General features: G+C 41.7%; 1 protein-coding gene across 1 annotated transcript; it reads right to left on the bottom strand.

The window, feature by feature from the left end:
- Positions 1–1581: 1581 nt before the first annotated feature.
- LOC139204888 (soluble guanylate cyclase 88E-like) lies at positions 1582–16487 on the bottom strand. Its single transcript, XM_070834912.1, has 16 exons — positions 16360–16487; positions 15693–15825; positions 14870–15044; positions 13419–13510; positions 11921–12178; positions 11648–11792; positions 10844–10969; positions 10640–10760; positions 9859–9988; positions 9289–9445; positions 8759–8895; positions 6402–6558; positions 5363–5436; positions 3277–3366; positions 2828–2946; positions 1582–1945 (listed from the first exon to the last, which is right to left on the bottom strand). The coding sequence occupies exons 1-16, from the start codon at positions 16485–16487 to the stop codon at positions 1582–1584; spliced, it is 2406 nt and encodes an 801-aa protein (XP_070691013.1).
- Between the last annotated feature and the right edge of the window lie 1317 nt (positions 16488–17804).

Here is a 17804-nt window from a genome sequence, read left to right as displayed (position 1 = left end):
GTGTCAACAGATGATCCTGAAAAAGGATCAGTCGCTCTCATCTTCTTTGCAGTGGTGTGAAAGTGTGTGAGCTGCTATATTATATGTCAGTGTGCTATTTTTCATCATTTCTGTAATCAAGTGTAACACTCAAATTAATTCTCAATTAATTAGTTCATCAACAGAAAATACAGTTCACAGATTTTTGCTGAATATTTGAAAACGCTGAGTATTTGTCGGTTTTAGTCTTTAGATGTTGAACTGTTTTCAAAATCAGTTGAAGATGTGACTTTGGGCTCTTGGAAATTCCAAAGGCCATTTAACATTTTGTTAAACATATATTGGTAAAGTTTCTAGTAACGCGTCAATAATAAAGAAGAAAACATCCTTGGAAATTATTACAGCACAAAACTCCAACCCCATAAAATGAACTGTTTCTGCCACAGCGGGTAGGTCCAAACGAGCCACAAGCCTAAAAGAGGTCCATTTTGGTCTGGACATCTGTAACTGGCAGGTTGATGCTTTTTGAAACTACAAACCACTTAAACAAGTAGAGGAGTATGAATGTGATGAGCTAATTACAAAAAAAAAATGAAAACATAGCATTTTAGTGGCTGTACATACAGTTTTATATAAATAAACACTATCATACAGTGAAACAAATGCAGTCAGTTAAATACAGAGAGTAGAACCAGAACTCTTCAAGACAATGTTGTGAATGTCTGGCCTAATGCCTGCTAAATTACTATACGCCTAGTTTAAACAAAATAAAATACAACCTCTGATGTCTACTTTCAGTGAATTGGATGAAGCATTCATAGAATTAGTTTTCCTGTTTCTGTCTCTGTGGAAGCTCCTGCCTCAATTAAAAACTGTGTAAGACCTGTCACAAAGCGGGTAATTTTCCCAAACAACCTGTAATTCATGTATTCCTGTAGAAGTTATAGCAGTGACTTCATGAATGGGTTGCAGATCTGTAAAATAATACAGAACTAGCACAAACTCATTGTCATGGCTGTCATTGCTGGTGGTACAATTTTTGAAGTTCTGTGTTTCTCTGTGCATGTGCTGCTTGTGTGTACAGGACACTGAACTTCCCTTTTTTTTTAAAAAAAAAAAGAAATTGTTGACATAAGGGAGGCATGTTGTGAAACCTGTAAATTCCTGTAAAAGTATTCAGTGTTGATGGAACTGATCATAAAGTACTTTCTATACAAAGCCAATCCTGTGATGCACGGAATGAAAAAAAAGGAACAACATACTGGTTTTCACTTTTTGATAGTTTCTTAAAAATGAACTTGAATGCAAATCTTAAAGCAATCAGAGCACAGCACCCAATTCTCAAGTACTTGGGGGCCTTAATTGTTGCACAAACTTTAACAAGTGGACTTAAGTAAAAGTGTTTAATCCATATGCCATATAACTTTATCTTACTCAAAATATAACAAAAGCCTATATTGTTCACCGCCCCTTGGCATGACGTGACATGAGACAGTTGAAATGTCTGCTTTGCCCTGCCTCTGCTCAAACTTCAATGATATTTTCAGCATCACACCCCTGTCACATGTTGGAGTCATGTAATCTCACACTACAGCCGTCTGCTCACAGAATGGAGCAGGAGGCACTTCGCATGGGCAGGTTGGTGGACAGCTTGACATACTGCTGCCTGAAGCTGTTTCTCTTGCTGTTGAGTAAAGGACCCGGGTTCTCCAGGCCGTCGGCGAACGGCGAAGGCTCCCGCATTGTGTTTCCCTGGGACACTTCCAACTTGGCCCCCTTGTTGTTCTTAGTCTTTTTGGCTTTCTCCTTCTCCTGTGGCTCAGTTGAAATGGTGGGGGACTCGTTAGCGGCCTCTGGTGGGGGCAGGGTGTCCAGGGGTAGAGGGCTTGCCTTCCCTTCAGCTTGCTCCTCATTGCCAGGGATGTGAAGGTTGGAGGCGTGGTGCTTGATATCGGTGCTTGTGGAACTAGCGCAAGTTACAAATTAGTAGAATTTCTCAGTGATTTACAAGACATAACCATTGTCGTCAGTATATAATAATCAAACTCTTTTTTTACGTTTGACTCCAGGGATGATAGTTGTCAAAACACAAGGCTCTGGGATCTGAGATGGGGTTCACCCTGGACTGGTCGTCAGGCAATCACAGGGCTGACACACAGAGACACACAACCACCCACACTTGCAGGCAATTTAGAGTCACCAGTTAACCTGTCCCGCATGTATTCAGACTGTGGGAGGAAGCCGGAGTACCCGGAGAAAACCCATGCGAGCACAGGGGAGAGCATGCAAACTCTGCACAGAGAGACCCCGAGGCACTCAAGGCCCGAACTGCAAATCAGCTGGCCAAGAGGTTCCTGTGAGGAAGCGGCGCTAACCACCGCACCACCGTGCTGCCCTGGACCTTATTTCACCCATTTTAAATCAACTCAATATATTTTAAAATAATTTTCTACAACGACACAATTTTCTTGATACTCTTTTCCAAAAAGAGCCTTGAAACAGGTGAAAGTGTAAGTACATTAGATAAGAAATAAGTCTCAGAGGGTTGATGCCAGATGAAAGGGAATGCTAAAACAGATGGGTTTTGCAGCCCTATGTTGAAGGTTGTCTGACCCCCGTTTTTCGTTGTGCTTCAGCAACCAAAGCGTGTGAAAATTCTTGCATGAAAATTTGACTGTCTGTGTGAAATTTTTTGTTTTTGGTGGTCAGCATGACGAAATCACCCAGAACAGCCTTAAGGTGTGCTTGCTGTCTGGTGCTGCAGTGGGGACAATGAACACAGCTTTGCCTGAGTCAACAGGAGGCATTCTGAGTCCACACTGTACAGAAGAAAAGTGATCCTGCTCACCCATTAGAGCTCTTGTCCTCAGAGTCCTTCTGTTCACCGCTGTAGCGCAGCTCTGCCGGGGTCTTGAACGATAGATCTTGCTTTCCTTTCAGCCAGTAGGTCTTCATGTAGCCTTTGCCCTGGAAGATAAAGTGTTCTGATCAAAGTGTGGTATGTCTATACAAGTGGGGAAAGAACGTTTAGTCTAAAATGTATTAATCAATATTAAAACACTTCGACTGTCAGATCCAAAATATCTTAGAATTGACTCAAGATAGTAAGTGTTTTCAGCAATACTCCACAGCAAGTCTCCCAGCAAATGCAGCCATACCATTTTGGAAATTATACACCTTAACTTGGAATAAAGTGGTTCAAGTATTACAGCTTGAAGACTGGCGACCCTGACATGTAATACACCACCCAGAGCAGTAAAAGGCATGTGTCTACGCTAAAGCATATTCACCACTCACCTTTACAAAGATTTTACCCCTTTCCTCGATAACGTAGGGCTCATGTTCCAGGTGGTCTTTGGTGGTCTGACTGATGTGTATCTGCATGCCCTGCTCAGACAAATGCACACACAGTAAACTACTGTTCAGGCTGAGTATTGAAATACAAGCTGTATCTGCACTGTAAATCCTTTTAAATCATCAAAGGGCAGTGAAGACGTTTAGCTCACTGGACCCTAAAATGAGAGTTCATTCAGGGGTTTCTTCCTTTGTGGGGGTGTCTCATGAGGAAATTAAGCCTGCAAACATCCACCTTTTTAATTTTCTTTTTCATCAGAGCACAGATTTCCCACAAAACATGACATTAGCTTACACTATATTACTGTAAGTAATGGAAGTCATTAGGCTGTTCCATTAACAAAAAGCAGCATGCACAATGCCTTCATTAGGCAGAAAATGACTTTCTATACTATTCAAAATTAATTTGACTGAAGGAAATGTTATTGCAGTTGTTTAATCTATTGCCATAGACTTTTAAAACATTTTGCTGGGCGATGGGATGTTAAACACAGCGCTGTGCACAAGTTTTAGGCAGGTGTGAAGAAATGCTGTAAAGTAAGAATGCTTTCAAAAATGTAAAATGTACTTGTTTTTTTTTTTTAATCAATTTACAAAATGCAAAGCGACTGAACAGAAGAAAAATCTAAATCCCATCAATATTTGGTGTGAGTCAATTCTTCTAGGAACACTTGCACGCAGTTTTTGAAGGAACTCAGCAGGTAGGTTGTTCCAAACAGATCTTCTGTGGATGTATTCTGCCTCAGATCCTTCTGTCTCTGACAGACTGGATGACGGTGAGATCAGGGCTCTGTGGGGGCCACACCATCACTTCAGGACTCCTTGTTCCTCTTTATGCTGAAGATAGTTCCTAATGACATTGGCTGTATGTTTGGGGTCACTGTCCTGCTGCAGGATAAATTTGGGGCCAATCAGACGCCTCCCTGATGGTACTGATGATGGATAATTATCTGCCTGTATTTGTCAGTATTGAGGACACCATTAATCCTGATCAAACCCAGAGTAATGCAGAGAACCTCCACCAGCTTCACTGTTGCCTGCAGACACTCGTTATCGTACCGCTCTCCAGCCCTTCAGTGAACAAACTGCCTTCTACTACAGCCACATATTTTACATTTTAACCCATCAGTCCAGAGCACCTGCTGCCATTTCTCTGCACCCCAGTTCCTAGATTTTCGTGTATAGTCAAGTCACTTGGAAATGTTTCCACGTCAGAGGTTTGGCTTTTTAGCCGCAATTCTTCCATGAAGACCACCTCTGGCCAGACTTCTCCAGACAGCAGATGGTGTACCTGGGTCCCACTGGTTTCTGCTAGTTCTGAGCCAATGACTCTGCTGTACATCTTCCAATCTCATAGGGAAGTCAGCATAATGGTCTTTCATCTGCTGCACTGAGTTTCCTTGGCCGACCACTGCATCGATGGTCCCCAACGTTGCTCTCATCTTTGTGCTTCATCAAAAGAGCTTGAACAGCACATCCTGAAACCCCAGTCTGCTCTGAAATCTTTGCCTGGCAGAGACCTCGCTGATGCAGTAGAACTACCTTGTGTCTTGCTGCCGTGCTCAGTCTTACCATGACGACCTGTCAGATGACAGCCTCACCTTGGTAGCAGAGTTTGGCTGTTCCTCACCCAGTTTTAATCCTCCTGCAGCTGTTTCTGCTTCAGTTAATGAAATGAAGTTAATGAAGTGTTTCCACCTACATAAGAAACTGATGATCATTAGCACCTGTTTGGTATAATCATGGTGATGGTTAATCATACACCTGACAGTGATCCTACAAAATCCCTGACTGTGTCTAAGTGTACCTCGAAGGATTGATGCCATTTTAAAGGCAAAGGGTGCTCACAGCAAATATTGATCTCCTGTTCGCTCATTTTGCATTTTCTAAATTGATAAAAAATTACATATAAAATGACATTTTATACTTTTGAAAGCACTGTTTCTTTACAGCACTTCTTCAAACCTGCTATACTGTATATTAATGTTGTTACCACTCCATTGCTCTCCATCCTTGAGGCAGTGTTGACAGTGTCGCCAAACAGACAGTAGCGAGGCATTTTCAGACCCACCACACCGGCCACCACCATACCAGAGTGAACACCTGAGAGAGGAAAAGCATTTTATGGAACTAAACATGAGCTGATTTATTCATAAACTGCCTGAATATATGGTTACTTGCAAATATGCTCATATTTTCCTTGCAGACAACAACTGTATTACATTTCCAATAGATATTTTGCTTGACCATCACTTATAGTATTGATTCAAAAGTTGCTTTCCAACTGGAAAGTACTTTCTTTCTGCAACTGGAGAAAGCATCAAAATTGGCAACCTGTCAAGGGACTGCCTTTGAGGCCAGTGCATGATCCTGAACAAGATGAATAGTTTACAGAAGGGATGGATGAATGTCTTGTATGCTGATACTTTACATCCTCACTCGATCAGATCTCTGCTCTGAGTAGTAGGCTCACCAAGGCTCCAAGGCAGTATCATGACTTATTTTTATCAGTTACAGACCATAAGATCAATGTGTTTGCCACAGACAACGCCAGGCACCAACAGTGGATGACAAGTCATGTATCATTTAATGGTCATTTTAATTCTGAATGATTTGTCACAGTTTGTACACCTCAGTTCCAGGTGTCCATGATGTCTTAAAGTAAAATCATTTTACTACACTGAAAGCAGTTAGGGAGATACAAATGATAAAAAAATATGATTCATATTGAGAAAATGTTTTGTTTTTCTCAAAAGATGTGACAATGCAGAACAGTGTCTTTCTTTGTGTGCTTTAATCTTTATTTGTGCCCCAAGATCTTTAGAATGTTTAAAGGGAGTATTTAAAGCTGGTAGAGTAGTTGACTGGATAAAAAGCCGAACCTGCAAATGTCTGAAGTACAAGGAGGAAGACACTGAATCCCTACTTGTTCCGAGGCAGTGATAAATGGCTGACCCAGAGCCATGACCTCGTGATGGTCAGCAACAGGCAAAATCCAGAACAGTAAATTAACCTGGGTGCTTTATCAAGGCTGAGCCACTAAAGCTCCAGACAGTTGTACTACTCACCAACTCTGATCTGGATGTTATCTCCAGTGGAGGGGTCTTTAAGGTGGTCGATGGAACTCAGCATGTCCAGGGCCATGTCACAGATATGGTGCGCGTGAAAGGTGGTCTTGTTGGGCACGCCTGCCACCACCATGTAGGCATCACGAATTGTCTCCACCTGAGCAGGAGGGAGAGTGACGGTTTTTTCATTGAGATAAGAGAGTAAACAGAACTTTGTGACTTGTATTGATGACACTGAGTGTTACTCCATAGCTCAAATCAGTAATACTGGAACCAATTCAACTTCACCTGTCAAGGTATTTTCAAGGTGTGGGCACATGACTCCCTCAGACATACACTCAATCAATCAATCAATCAATCTTTATTTATATAGCGCCAATTCACAACAGCGTTATCTCACATACATACCTTTCCATAAAGAGCAGGTCTAGACCAAACTCTTTAATTAGAGAGAGAACCAACGATTCAGGAATTCAACATTAAGGATTCAAGAATCCCCACATGAGCATATATTATATCTGATACACTGAAAGGTTTTTTATTTTTAAATGCACAATGTTATTTCTGCCATCCATCCATCCATTTAGCATCTATACCACTTATCCTTACGGGTCACAGGAGGGCTGGAGCCAATCCCAGCTGACACTGGGGGTGGGCAGGGTACACCCTAGGCTGGTCACGAGTCAATTGCATTACCGACACATAGAGAGAGACAACCATCCACCCTCATGGGCAATTTAGAGTCTCCAATTAACCTAACCTGCATGCATAGACTGTGGGAGGAAGCTGGAGAACCCAGGCTCACGGTGCAAACCGTGTTTCTGCCGGCCTGCAGGTTTGGACCTGGGACTTAAAGGCAGCAGTGCTAACCACTCGCCTGGGGCCTTTCACGGTCTCCCTGTGCTTGCGTGGGTTCTCTTCAGGTTCTCCAGCTTCCTCCCACAGTGCACATGCATGCCTGGAAAGTGGACAAGATCAGGCAGCAGCAGGGGGGGGTGACAGGAAGTCATAGAAATATTTACAGCCTGTTTCATCAAAAGAATACATCTACTTTTCACAGTAGTCCAAGTTTGTCAGTTGTACTTTTCATTTGTTTAATGATGCAGCTGAATTAGAATTAGAGAAAAATGTTAATCCTTGGAGGTCATATTTTATTAAGTTCAGCCTACAGTCTTAATGAATGACACAATTCTTAAATTTGAGAAATAAAATTTTACAGACCAAAAGTTCTCACTGCTCCATACATAGGCACAGAGGAAAATCATGAAACTCTCTTATGACCTATTTTTTATTGATGATATCTTTATTTGTAATGTGGAAATGTGTGTTTATCTGCCATTGTATTCTATCCTGTGTCGCCCTTGAAGAGCACTTCATACTTGCTTGTTTTTATGCTACTATATAATTTATAATAGTAACTATTATTCTTCTTCTTCTTCTTGATGATGTTTGCTAAAAGAATAAATCTTCAACATGAGGCCGGTAAAATCAAGCTTAAACTATTCCAGCTGCTCAGAAAATGAGTGTTTGTCATCATAACTAAGAGCCAATCAGTGCTCTGATCAGGTGACAGCTGGGCCTTTCCCATCATGCCCTGGGTCTTGCAGTCGGTGGAGAGCTCGCTCTAAAACCAGCGGCCGCTTTGATCTCGCGATGTTATCGTTGCCAGCTCGTGCATGACGTCAGAGCAAGTCGGGATCGAGTCGGACACGAATCTAACAGGCATGCATTGCGCGGTGATCGACTCTGCTCGAACGAGTCTAACAGCAAAATGACATCGTGCTGTAGTGTGGGATCATGGGAGTTGTTGTCTTAATCACTGTTGCCAGTGAAAATCTACCTGACAGGACTTTGATGCATTAGAGTCTTATCCACATAACGTGAATAACTCGCTACAGGAAAAGATAATCATGATCTGTCATGAATGAGCAACACAGACAAAAGGATGAAAACAACAGAGCGGTTAGAGTGGCGAGCCAGTTAGTTCCCTGATTTCCTTCCTCACTCTCTGATCTGGTGTTTCATGTGGCTCCCTCTGAAGTTATATCACCAGAGGGGGTAAAAGGGATATGATGTCAGTGACAGAAGTGAAATGCACCATTACCCTGAACAAAATGACTGATTTCTCACGGTTTAGATGCTGTTGGAAACATTTGGGATAGTGTAAGTACACAACTCAACAAAATCTACAGCTGAGTTTTAGACATTTGAATGCAGAAAGCCACGTATTATACCTTTAAGGAGCATTTAAAAATCTGAGCATTTCTACATTTCTACTTTACGGTCAGACTGATACTACTCGTCACTTAGGTTTCAGTAAATTTAGGTTTTTTGGTGAAGTTCATCAAAGGACTGACCTTGTAGACATTGTGCTTCTCGCTGAGCGTGTCGAAGACAATGTAGATCTCGTTGAGCATGTCCACCACCTGCATGGGCGTGATGTGGATGCAGATCTCGTTAAACTTGACCACGTCGCTGAACAGGATGGTCACGTCTGGGAAGACCTGGGGTCCAAATCAACATAAAGTTCTGATTATGACACACGGTGGCAAACACCAGTATACTCACCAGTTGCCTGTACCAGACACAGATGCTTTTTAGTAGCTCATGGTCACATGTGTAAATAATCCCCCTGCTGCTTTCATCTGCCGGCTATTGGCATTTTTGTGTCTAAGACATGCATGCTGTTTTATCTGGGTTGAATGAATGAATGCAATTTCATTGTGTCATTGTTGCAATTTCAGCGTTAGAGAGAAGTTGTTTTACTTAATCTAATAAATGTAATGAATAGCAAAACACAAAAATCATTTCAGTGCAGCAGGTGTAGCAGAACCTGCTGCACTGTTATTTTGGCGGTTTTGTTTACACCTATCCTTGTCTACAGCACTGTCTTGGACCTGGCATGTCTCCAGAGCAGTGATCCCCTTCCTAAGCCGGTCGGCTACAGCTTTAGGGATCATGGCATACAGCAAGGAATCTCCTCTCTTCTTCTCTTCGTCCAGCTTCTTGATGATTTCTTGCAGCTGAGCATATTTTTGTTGCTCCTAGAGGATCAGAAATGGGACACAACAGTCTACAGTTATAGTCTCACCTCTCTTAAAGCTCAAAAATCCCTCTTTGCCTTCTCTAATCCTCTTAATCCACATCGCTCCAGCATGACTGAAGTGGATTTATTGGGTGAAATCAATAGGGGAACAGAGCTTTTACCTGGGCTCACCTGGGCCGGCAGTTTCATTTAGAGAACCGGCAGTTCTTACATTTCGCACACTCAGCGTGTCATATTACAGTATATGGCTCATGCTTTGTCATCATTCAACTCTTACAATGCTACATTCTATAAATTTATATGAACAACCTCAAACTGCCCGCCCCTGCCCCCACTCTGATTTTGTACAATTGGGTTCCCCAGTTGAACACAAGTCTGCTTTGTTCGTACGGAGACTAAGAATTCTTTCACCTGATCGAGTGCCAGCTGTAGCTCAGCCGATTGTTGCGTCCCAGCCAAAATCAGCTCTCTGCTGGAATCGTGCAGGTTCAGATCATTCACGTACACACCCATCTTTATCATGTCCTCCACCGTCTCTATACTGCAAGAATAAGGACAAGAAATGAAGATAACATACGCAAAGGAAGAAAAGCAAAGAGAATGTAGATTCATTCTCTAAATCAGCATAAAGTCTCTGAAAGTGGAGAAGCAACACACTCACAAAAGAAACGTGAGATGTCAGTACTATAATTAGACAGGTTGACACTGATCTACCTGAGCCCTGTGAGGTTTTATAAATTACCTTAATTCTCCAATAAAGGCCTAAAAAAATAGAGTAGTTGTGGGTTGGAGCCGTAATGGCTCCCACGGTGAATTCAGCTAAAGCACAAATCTTTTTCCACATGCATTCATTTCATCAGTACAACATAAATGCCATACTCACCACGTTACCTTTTTTGTGTTTTAAAGTTTTAAATTCCAAAGTATAAGCTGCTATCAAGGTCTGTTTAATTACAATTTAAACCTAACACCTTCAATGCCCCCAGGGTTTACAGCAAGCAATAGCAAATGAAAAAGGACCAGATCAGAGGACTAAAATATCACTACGCTAAGATATAATAGAGGGAAAACACCAACACTGACAGCAGTACAGCACTATTAGCCTGAATATACGTTAAGTTGGAGTGAGCTTGGAGCCGAGACCTCTTGTTGTGTGTTGCCATCAATCATAGTGTGTAGGTTGTGGTCTTACATGGGTGTCCCCAGGAAGATGAGGGAGTCCCACTGGGGGACGTACTTCATCTGGCCCTTCAGGTGAAGAGGCTTCTTTGGAGGCTCCCGCATATCCTCAAAGATGGTCTCACTACACTTTCCTGAGAAGAACAGCGGGGGACAGGTCACCAGGATTGTGGCTGGATGTAAGAAAAAGAAGACAGCTAATAAATACTGTTCTGACCGGTGACGGTCTGGAATGCCAGCAGTTCAATGTCTTCGCCTCCGGAGTTGGTAGAGCTGTTGTATTGGGTGAGAGAGCTGCTGTACTCTTGGTCTGAGCCCTTCATCTTCTCCACTGCCTGCAGCTCTGGTGGAGGGAGAGCACGGAAACGGTGAGAGGATGAATGACCGAATGAACCAGGTTTGGAGTTAAACAAGTGAGTTAACAAGGGCGTAAGTGTGTGAAGATGGTGCAGTCAATTCCTGCACACTATCAGGCAATAACAGAAGGGTACTTTAATAATGTTTAGCGAGCGAATTCATTACAAACAAATCACCTTGTTTTAAGTTCTGTTCCAGTGTGTTCCTAATGGTTATGTTCTGGATTGTGTCCATTATGTTTCATTGTTACACATAACATTAAAACAGAAATTGGTTTTGTCATTTCATCCTGAAATAATTACACCCTAAGCAATATGCAGCAATTTAATCGCCTTGTATCGTATTTCTTTTCATCCGCTGTTATTCTGACTGGTTGGGTTTACATCAGCATCCTTGTTGCACTGACATGCAAAACAACATTTCTCTTTAGACTACTGTATGTGTTATGATACAGTGATGTGCTGTGCATTCAACTTTAATACTGAGTTGGCTCATCAGTCATTATGATATGCACAATATTAGGAATATTTTACTTCGCTCCGTCCAGATACAATAACCTCGGACAAAAATGAGGGGGTGACTTGATGAACACAGTGTGATCCCATCATTTTTATGCATACATGCATTTGAGTGGAAAAACTGATTGACCTGGAAAGACTCTTACCTCTTTCTTCTTCGCTCTTTGCTTTCTCACTCTCTTCCTTCTCTTCCGGCTCCTCCTTGTTCAGTTTGGGGATGTTGACCTTCTGCTTGCTCTCCACCACCGCTTTAGACAACAGCTCAAACACATTGTTCAAATGGGTGTAGATCTGACGGGGGGTCAGCAGAAAGATTTTAGTATTTAGTATGTCAGCAAGCCAGTGATTTAAGTCACATGAGCAGTAATCTAGTATTTCCAAACATGCCAAGCCAAGTGGGCCGCTCCCTCTGAACTCACATTATCCCAGCTGAACTCCAGCATGGGTCTGACCAGAGTGAACTCCTCGTTGACCTTCTTGCCCTGGAGGTCAGAGAAGACCTCTTTGAGGCCGTCACCGATGCGGTACATGGTCATGTCGCGGCGGAAGATGACGCTGAAAGGGAACATGTCAAAAAAGATACCTCGCTTCATTGGCAGCTTCTCGTAGCTCGGCGCTGTCTTCTGCTGGGGCATGCGGTGTTTGAAGGCGGCGTTGTCGAAGTTCATCTTATAAACCTGGTTGAGCAGAGAAAACTTTATTAAACCACTGAAATACAAGTCAAGTTAGTGTAAATATTTCATGTGCTGGTACTTTCAAAGATTCTTTAAAAGACCCTTGTGCATAATTTCAAAAGCAATGTCTGTGAGAGAACATCCTCTAAAAATATCTACATTCTTTGACGCTCCAGTATTATTAGAATGGCTCGTTATGCTTTTCTCACCAGAACAAGTTATATACTGGAGCTGCAGCTGTAAGATAAGGTCAAATGAAAAATTCTGCTTGGCTAATCAGAGTAAAGACGAACCTGGCTTTTCCACTTTCCTACATACACTTAGTGTCTTACAGTTGAATTAACACCTTTCCTAAAACAGTTCAGATGAAAACTGAACACAATGGCCCTCATGGAGGTACACTTTATTCCAGGACTGTTGCAGTTGACTGGATTGGTTGTAGCTGTAGATTAGGTGCACTTAGTTATAGATTAGGTGTACCTAGTTATAAATTAGGTGCACCTAGTTATAGATTAAGTGTAGCTAGTTATAAATTAGGTGCACTTAGTTATAGATTAGGTGCATTTAGTTATAGATTAGGTGTACCTAGTTATAGATTAAGTGTACCTAGTTATAGATTAAGTGTACCTAGTTATAGATTAGACTACAGTGGTCTGTCTAAAGAATATGAAAGGGGACATTTTCTAATGAGGCATTTAAGTTTACATATATTTTAATGGTTAATAGTTCTATGGTTAATAGTACTAATGCTTCATACATCGGTAATAAGCCATTGGCGAGAACAATTTTTGGGGACCCCAAATGTTGTTTTTACAAATAACTGAAATAACCATCTTCACTATCAGCTGTCTTCAATATTAACATCAACAAAGTAATCAGTTACATCTTATAAACTCCCTATAAATAAAAACAAACCTCAACAGTTACTGTGTGATAATTTAACTTGAATGTCACTGATAGGAGTTCATGAGATACTGAAGGACTCCCTGACTGACTGTCTGCATATGGGACAGCAGAGGTGACACTGATGTCGGCTGATGCTGGACAGTAGAGTCCCAATAAACACTTAACATTCTTTCAATAAACACTTGCTGTCTGAGTGTAAACAAGAGCTCCGCCTGGCATCTTACTGAAGGTGATGGACTCATTTCCACGCTGATGGAACTGACTGACTGTGTCAGGGTCAGCTGGGTCAGATGGGTCAGGTGCTTGACTGTTATTAGAACTAAGCCTGAGTACATACCACATACGTCATTTTCTCAGTTTCCTCTTTAGACAGGATTTCCACTTCGATATCTGTGCTGTAGAATTGCCGTCCCACTTGAGAGAGCTGCCCTGCAGGAGTCAATTACACACACTGGTCATGGATGTGTAGAGGTCAACGGTGGCTCATGGGGGATTCAGTCAAAACGAGCTTGTGTAAGCTTCATTTCACAGCAAACTCAAGAGCTATCTAGAGTCAGCGTTTTATTTTGATTTAATGACTTTGGCTGGATAGCTGAACCTTGCCTGATGGTTTGACAATTGCGTTGTTGCTGTGAACCACATAATTTATTTTACTGTTCACACACACTGCATACTGAACATAATTCTTATCACTTTCAGTTTATGTAAAAAAACACTGACCCAAAAAAACAAGAAAAGGGCAAACTCAATATAAATCTATTAATTAACTCGTGTATTCTTGATATTACTGATACAATATTCCCCTAATATTCAATATTCTTAATCAAAACAACTAAAGCAAAAAACATGATCAGCTCAAATCCTACAGTTCATTAATGTCTTGTATGTCTTAGTCTTGTTACATTTACTTACTTCAGATCATTTTGGAAATGATTGAATGACTTTTCCAACCTTCCATCTGGTTTCAGTTCAGTTCACTACTGTATGAAAATTAATATGCAGAGGCATGAAAATTAATATACTGTCCATCACAGTGAACGTAACTTTATGTAATCAAAGCTATCTCACTGTGGTGATGCAGCTGAGAGTGTGGATTGGTCAACATCCACAGTGCATTAGAACTGACCAAAAACAAGTGTGTCTCTCTGGAAGGCAGGAGAATTCATTCAAACATCTAAAACAGTGGCATGCAGAGAGGTCTGCAGGAATGTAAAGTATGTGTGTATTATAGTAAATGAGGTCAAAGTTGCAAAAATACTACGAAGGGCCTTTTAATAGTAGATGTTGTGTCTCCTGTTTCCTGTGTTAAAAACCCTTAACCCTTGTATGGTGTTCGGGTTTGTGGGACCCGATTTTGTCTTTCAATTTCGTTGTGCTTCTTGCACAATGACAATAAAATAATTCTGATTTAAACTGTTTCCATGCTCTTCATCAAAAGAAAAATGATACGATTAATCATTTTTTCAAACTCAGACTCAGCAATATGAGCCAAGGCCAATGAGTCTGAGTTTAAAAAAATAATTAATCGTATCATTTTTCGCTTGATTAAAAAAATGAAAACAGGTCCCACAGACCTGAACACCATACAAGGGTTAAACTAGTAAAACTGCTTAATCACGTTCAGGTCCATGATGCTACAGACAGCATGCAGTGGGCATGTGGGTTTCCCACATGAACACTGAGTGAACATGGAGGCTGCTCTACAGCACACACAGGTCTGGGGTTGGGGATCAAACCCAGCTTCCTGTTACTGTGGTAAACACCCAGCGTCTTCCCCTGCCGTGCTACCTTTGACAAACTGAGTGAAGCCCTTGCGGGTGCTGCGGTAGTGCAGCGTGAGGCTCGTCTCGCACTCTTCCTCCACGCAGAAGCTTGGCGGCTGCACCTTGGGGAAGGAGAAGCGAAAGTACTCGTGCAGGTTGTCCAGCTCATTGATGAAGTCGCGCACATTTCGTCCCAACACCTAGAAAAGATGGGAGGTGGCGATCGTTAGATTGTAAACAAGAACTGTTTAACTTTCTATATTATGAATGAAATGTCATACATTTATGTTTAATGGAGTTAGAATGCTTGGTAGATATAATCTATTTTAATGTCTCACCACCAACCTGCAGAAAATTAAATGTCAAACTGCCAAAAAAAGACAACATATATCTTGTTTTCCCTACAAGGAATCCAAAAGAGACGAAGGATGGCCTCTGTACAACATCTGTATTTGTGGTGAAGAAAGGCAACAATAGGGTGGAGGAAAATCTTTGCACACCACAATTCCATCCCCCAAAGATCACCTTTTAACTCCCTAGAGACTTAGATACTGTACTGTAATGATGTATTTTCCTGTTCTTCTAGTATTTCGAATGAATGAATGAGATCTTTTCATGGGCTTCCATATTTTGGAGGTGACTGTTTTGGCCTTTTCTGCCGCCCAGTTCTTGGTCCATTTATTTGGGAATGTGAAACATGCTGTATCACATGCTAAGTTAGTTAGTGAGAGTTTTTTCTTGGAAAATCATAAAACCCCATGAGCAGGGTATGCATCTCGCCACTAACATGTTATCAGTCAGTGATGGAGAGCAGAAAGGAGGACATGCATGTAATGCTGCTGTATCACCTTTAGGATGCGCTCATATCCATAGTTTCCAATCCTCTTGACCATATAGACCCCGAAGGCGTACATCAGCTCATCGTGGGTCTTTCCCAGAACTTCTCCTGCCGCCTTCGCCAACCGTAGGATCAGGTTGTCACTGTGAAGATGGAGGAAAGTTACTAATGCACGCTTGTTTTAAGTTAATCTTGCTTAGCCGCTGTTTGTCCCACTGAGAATTTAAAACACTGTTAGTATTTCATTGTGATAGAGACACGACAAAAAAAATAATTTTTAAAATCACACATAATTGAAGGCAGAAGTGAGTACAACATAGTCTGACTCAGTCTCCATATGGTCAAAAGAGAAACTGAACAAAACAACCTTAACAAATACATATTTGTTGCTTACTTGTTCTACATTATACAGCTGTTTATGACTTAAGTGTCTACCTTGTAAAATGCATCATCATAGTTAATCACACGGCACTCACTAGTCACCAGTTCAGCTGCAGGCTAAAACACTTGGGCTCCTAAAAAACAGGTTGTCTAACCAAAGAAGAAATCATTTCTGAATGCGACTAGAAGCCATGTGTTCAAGCACTGAAAGGGAAGACGTTGCACAGCTTTGTCCCACAAACGGGCAATCACCACAGTTTGATGGTGAAACCTGATTTACAAAAACAACCACCTACTTGTACATCTGATGCCTGACAAACTTGAGGTGGGGGATCTCTGCTCGGTTCTCAATCAGCCTCCACACATCCTCTCCATAGGATTCGTTAATGTAATCGTTCACGGCTTCCAAGTACAGGCCGTACATCTTCAGAGGGTTGGAAACCTCCAGATTGATGCCTAAGTTAACTGCTTAGCTGTGGAGAGACGAGAGGAAGAAATAACGTATCCATGATGCAGGTTCGGCAGTTTAAAATATCATTGATGAGGAAATCTCATGAAATCCACTCTTCCTTGAAAGGACAGACCTTTGGTACTTTATTCTCAAAAGATTAAAATAAGACATTTTGCCTGTTCGTAAAGATTTATTTCAGTGCCAAAAGAAAATCTAAATGCCTATTTTATCTACCTACATGCATTGAGGGGAAGGACATGTGTGTTTACCTGTGCCACACACAAGCCTGAAACCTTAGTTAACCTCCTCAGACACCAGATACATCTAAGGAAAGAGCAAGATTCTTAATAAGGGAAGGATTTCATTTTTTCAGAAAGAACAACAGTGCGCATGTCTACTGCTGCTTTGTTCTACACTGTGAAATTTCACCACTGTGGCAAATGCAAGCTACTGAAAAAATATCGCAGTGAAATCAGGCAGTGCGTAAAGCTCCCATCCCATCAGTCAACAGTTAGGACTAAAGCATAGAATAAAAATGAAAAGTTAAAAAGAAAAGGTTGCAAAGGTGAAAAGAGTTGTCCCCTTACCTGCAGTCCCTCAGTGTTGGGTTATCCTGGGCTCCAACTGTGTCAGCCAGCGCCACAGCATCGCTCCCTGCTGAGAGTTTCCACCTGCAGCTGACATGTGTGCTCTCCCCTGACACTTACCTGTCAGGTCAATAGGTGGCAAGGGCCAAAATAGCAGCACCAAGGCATGTTTGTGGCAGGTAGCAAAGAAAAGGCAAAAGAAGATGTTTTTCAGATTCTCATCTGTGTGGAATGGAAACGTACCGGGTCTAATTTGTAAGGTATTTGTATGGAGATGAAGTCTGTGGGTGGCTGCTGCATATAGGAATCCCCTAAAAAAAGGGTTTAGTTTCTCTGTTATGTAAAACCAGAGCGCGCAATGTGAGGCTCATTATCGGAAATTAGCCTGTACTCTTTTGCAACAACTCATTAGGGCTACCAGGTTTCTTGGCCAATTACTTCAAATTTGCATAATTATTTCAAAACATGTAGGCCTCCTGTTAAGGCTACCTTCATCTGCCAGCTATGAGCGAAGGCTGAGCTGTAACACACATTGGTGTTGTGACTCATATCATGGTGTCTGTTATGACCTGCAGAAAACAGTGTGTCGTGATTGAATGTAGAAAATTATTTGTCATCACAAACCAGGTATACAGGCGGTGATGCAGCAGGAACTGAAGCTTTATTACACAACTGTCAACCAGCCTCACAGTGTCTAAGTGAC

The sequence above is a fragment of the Pempheris klunzingeri genome, chromosome 8 (assembly GCF_042242105.1).
Source record: "Pempheris klunzingeri isolate RE-2024b chromosome 8, fPemKlu1.hap1, whole genome shotgun sequence".
NCBI classification, from domain to species: domain Eukaryota; kingdom Metazoa; phylum Chordata; class Actinopteri; order Acropomatiformes; family Pempheridae; genus Pempheris; species Pempheris klunzingeri.
This window is presented reverse-complemented; position numbering and strand designations above follow the sequence as displayed.

Coding starts and splice junctions, on each gene's coding strand:
- LOC139204888 (XM_070834912.1), bottom strand. CDS start 16,487: ATGTACGGCCTGTACTTGGAAGCCGTGAACGATTACATTAACGAATCC. Junction 6,559..8,758: donor AGAAGCACAATGTCTACAAG/GTCAGTCCTTTG, acceptor CCTCCTGCTCAG/GTGGAGACAATTCGTGATGC. Junction 3,367..5,362: donor ACTGTCTGTTTGGCGACACT/GTCAACACTGCC, acceptor TTGTCTGAGCAG/GGCATGCAGATACACATCAG.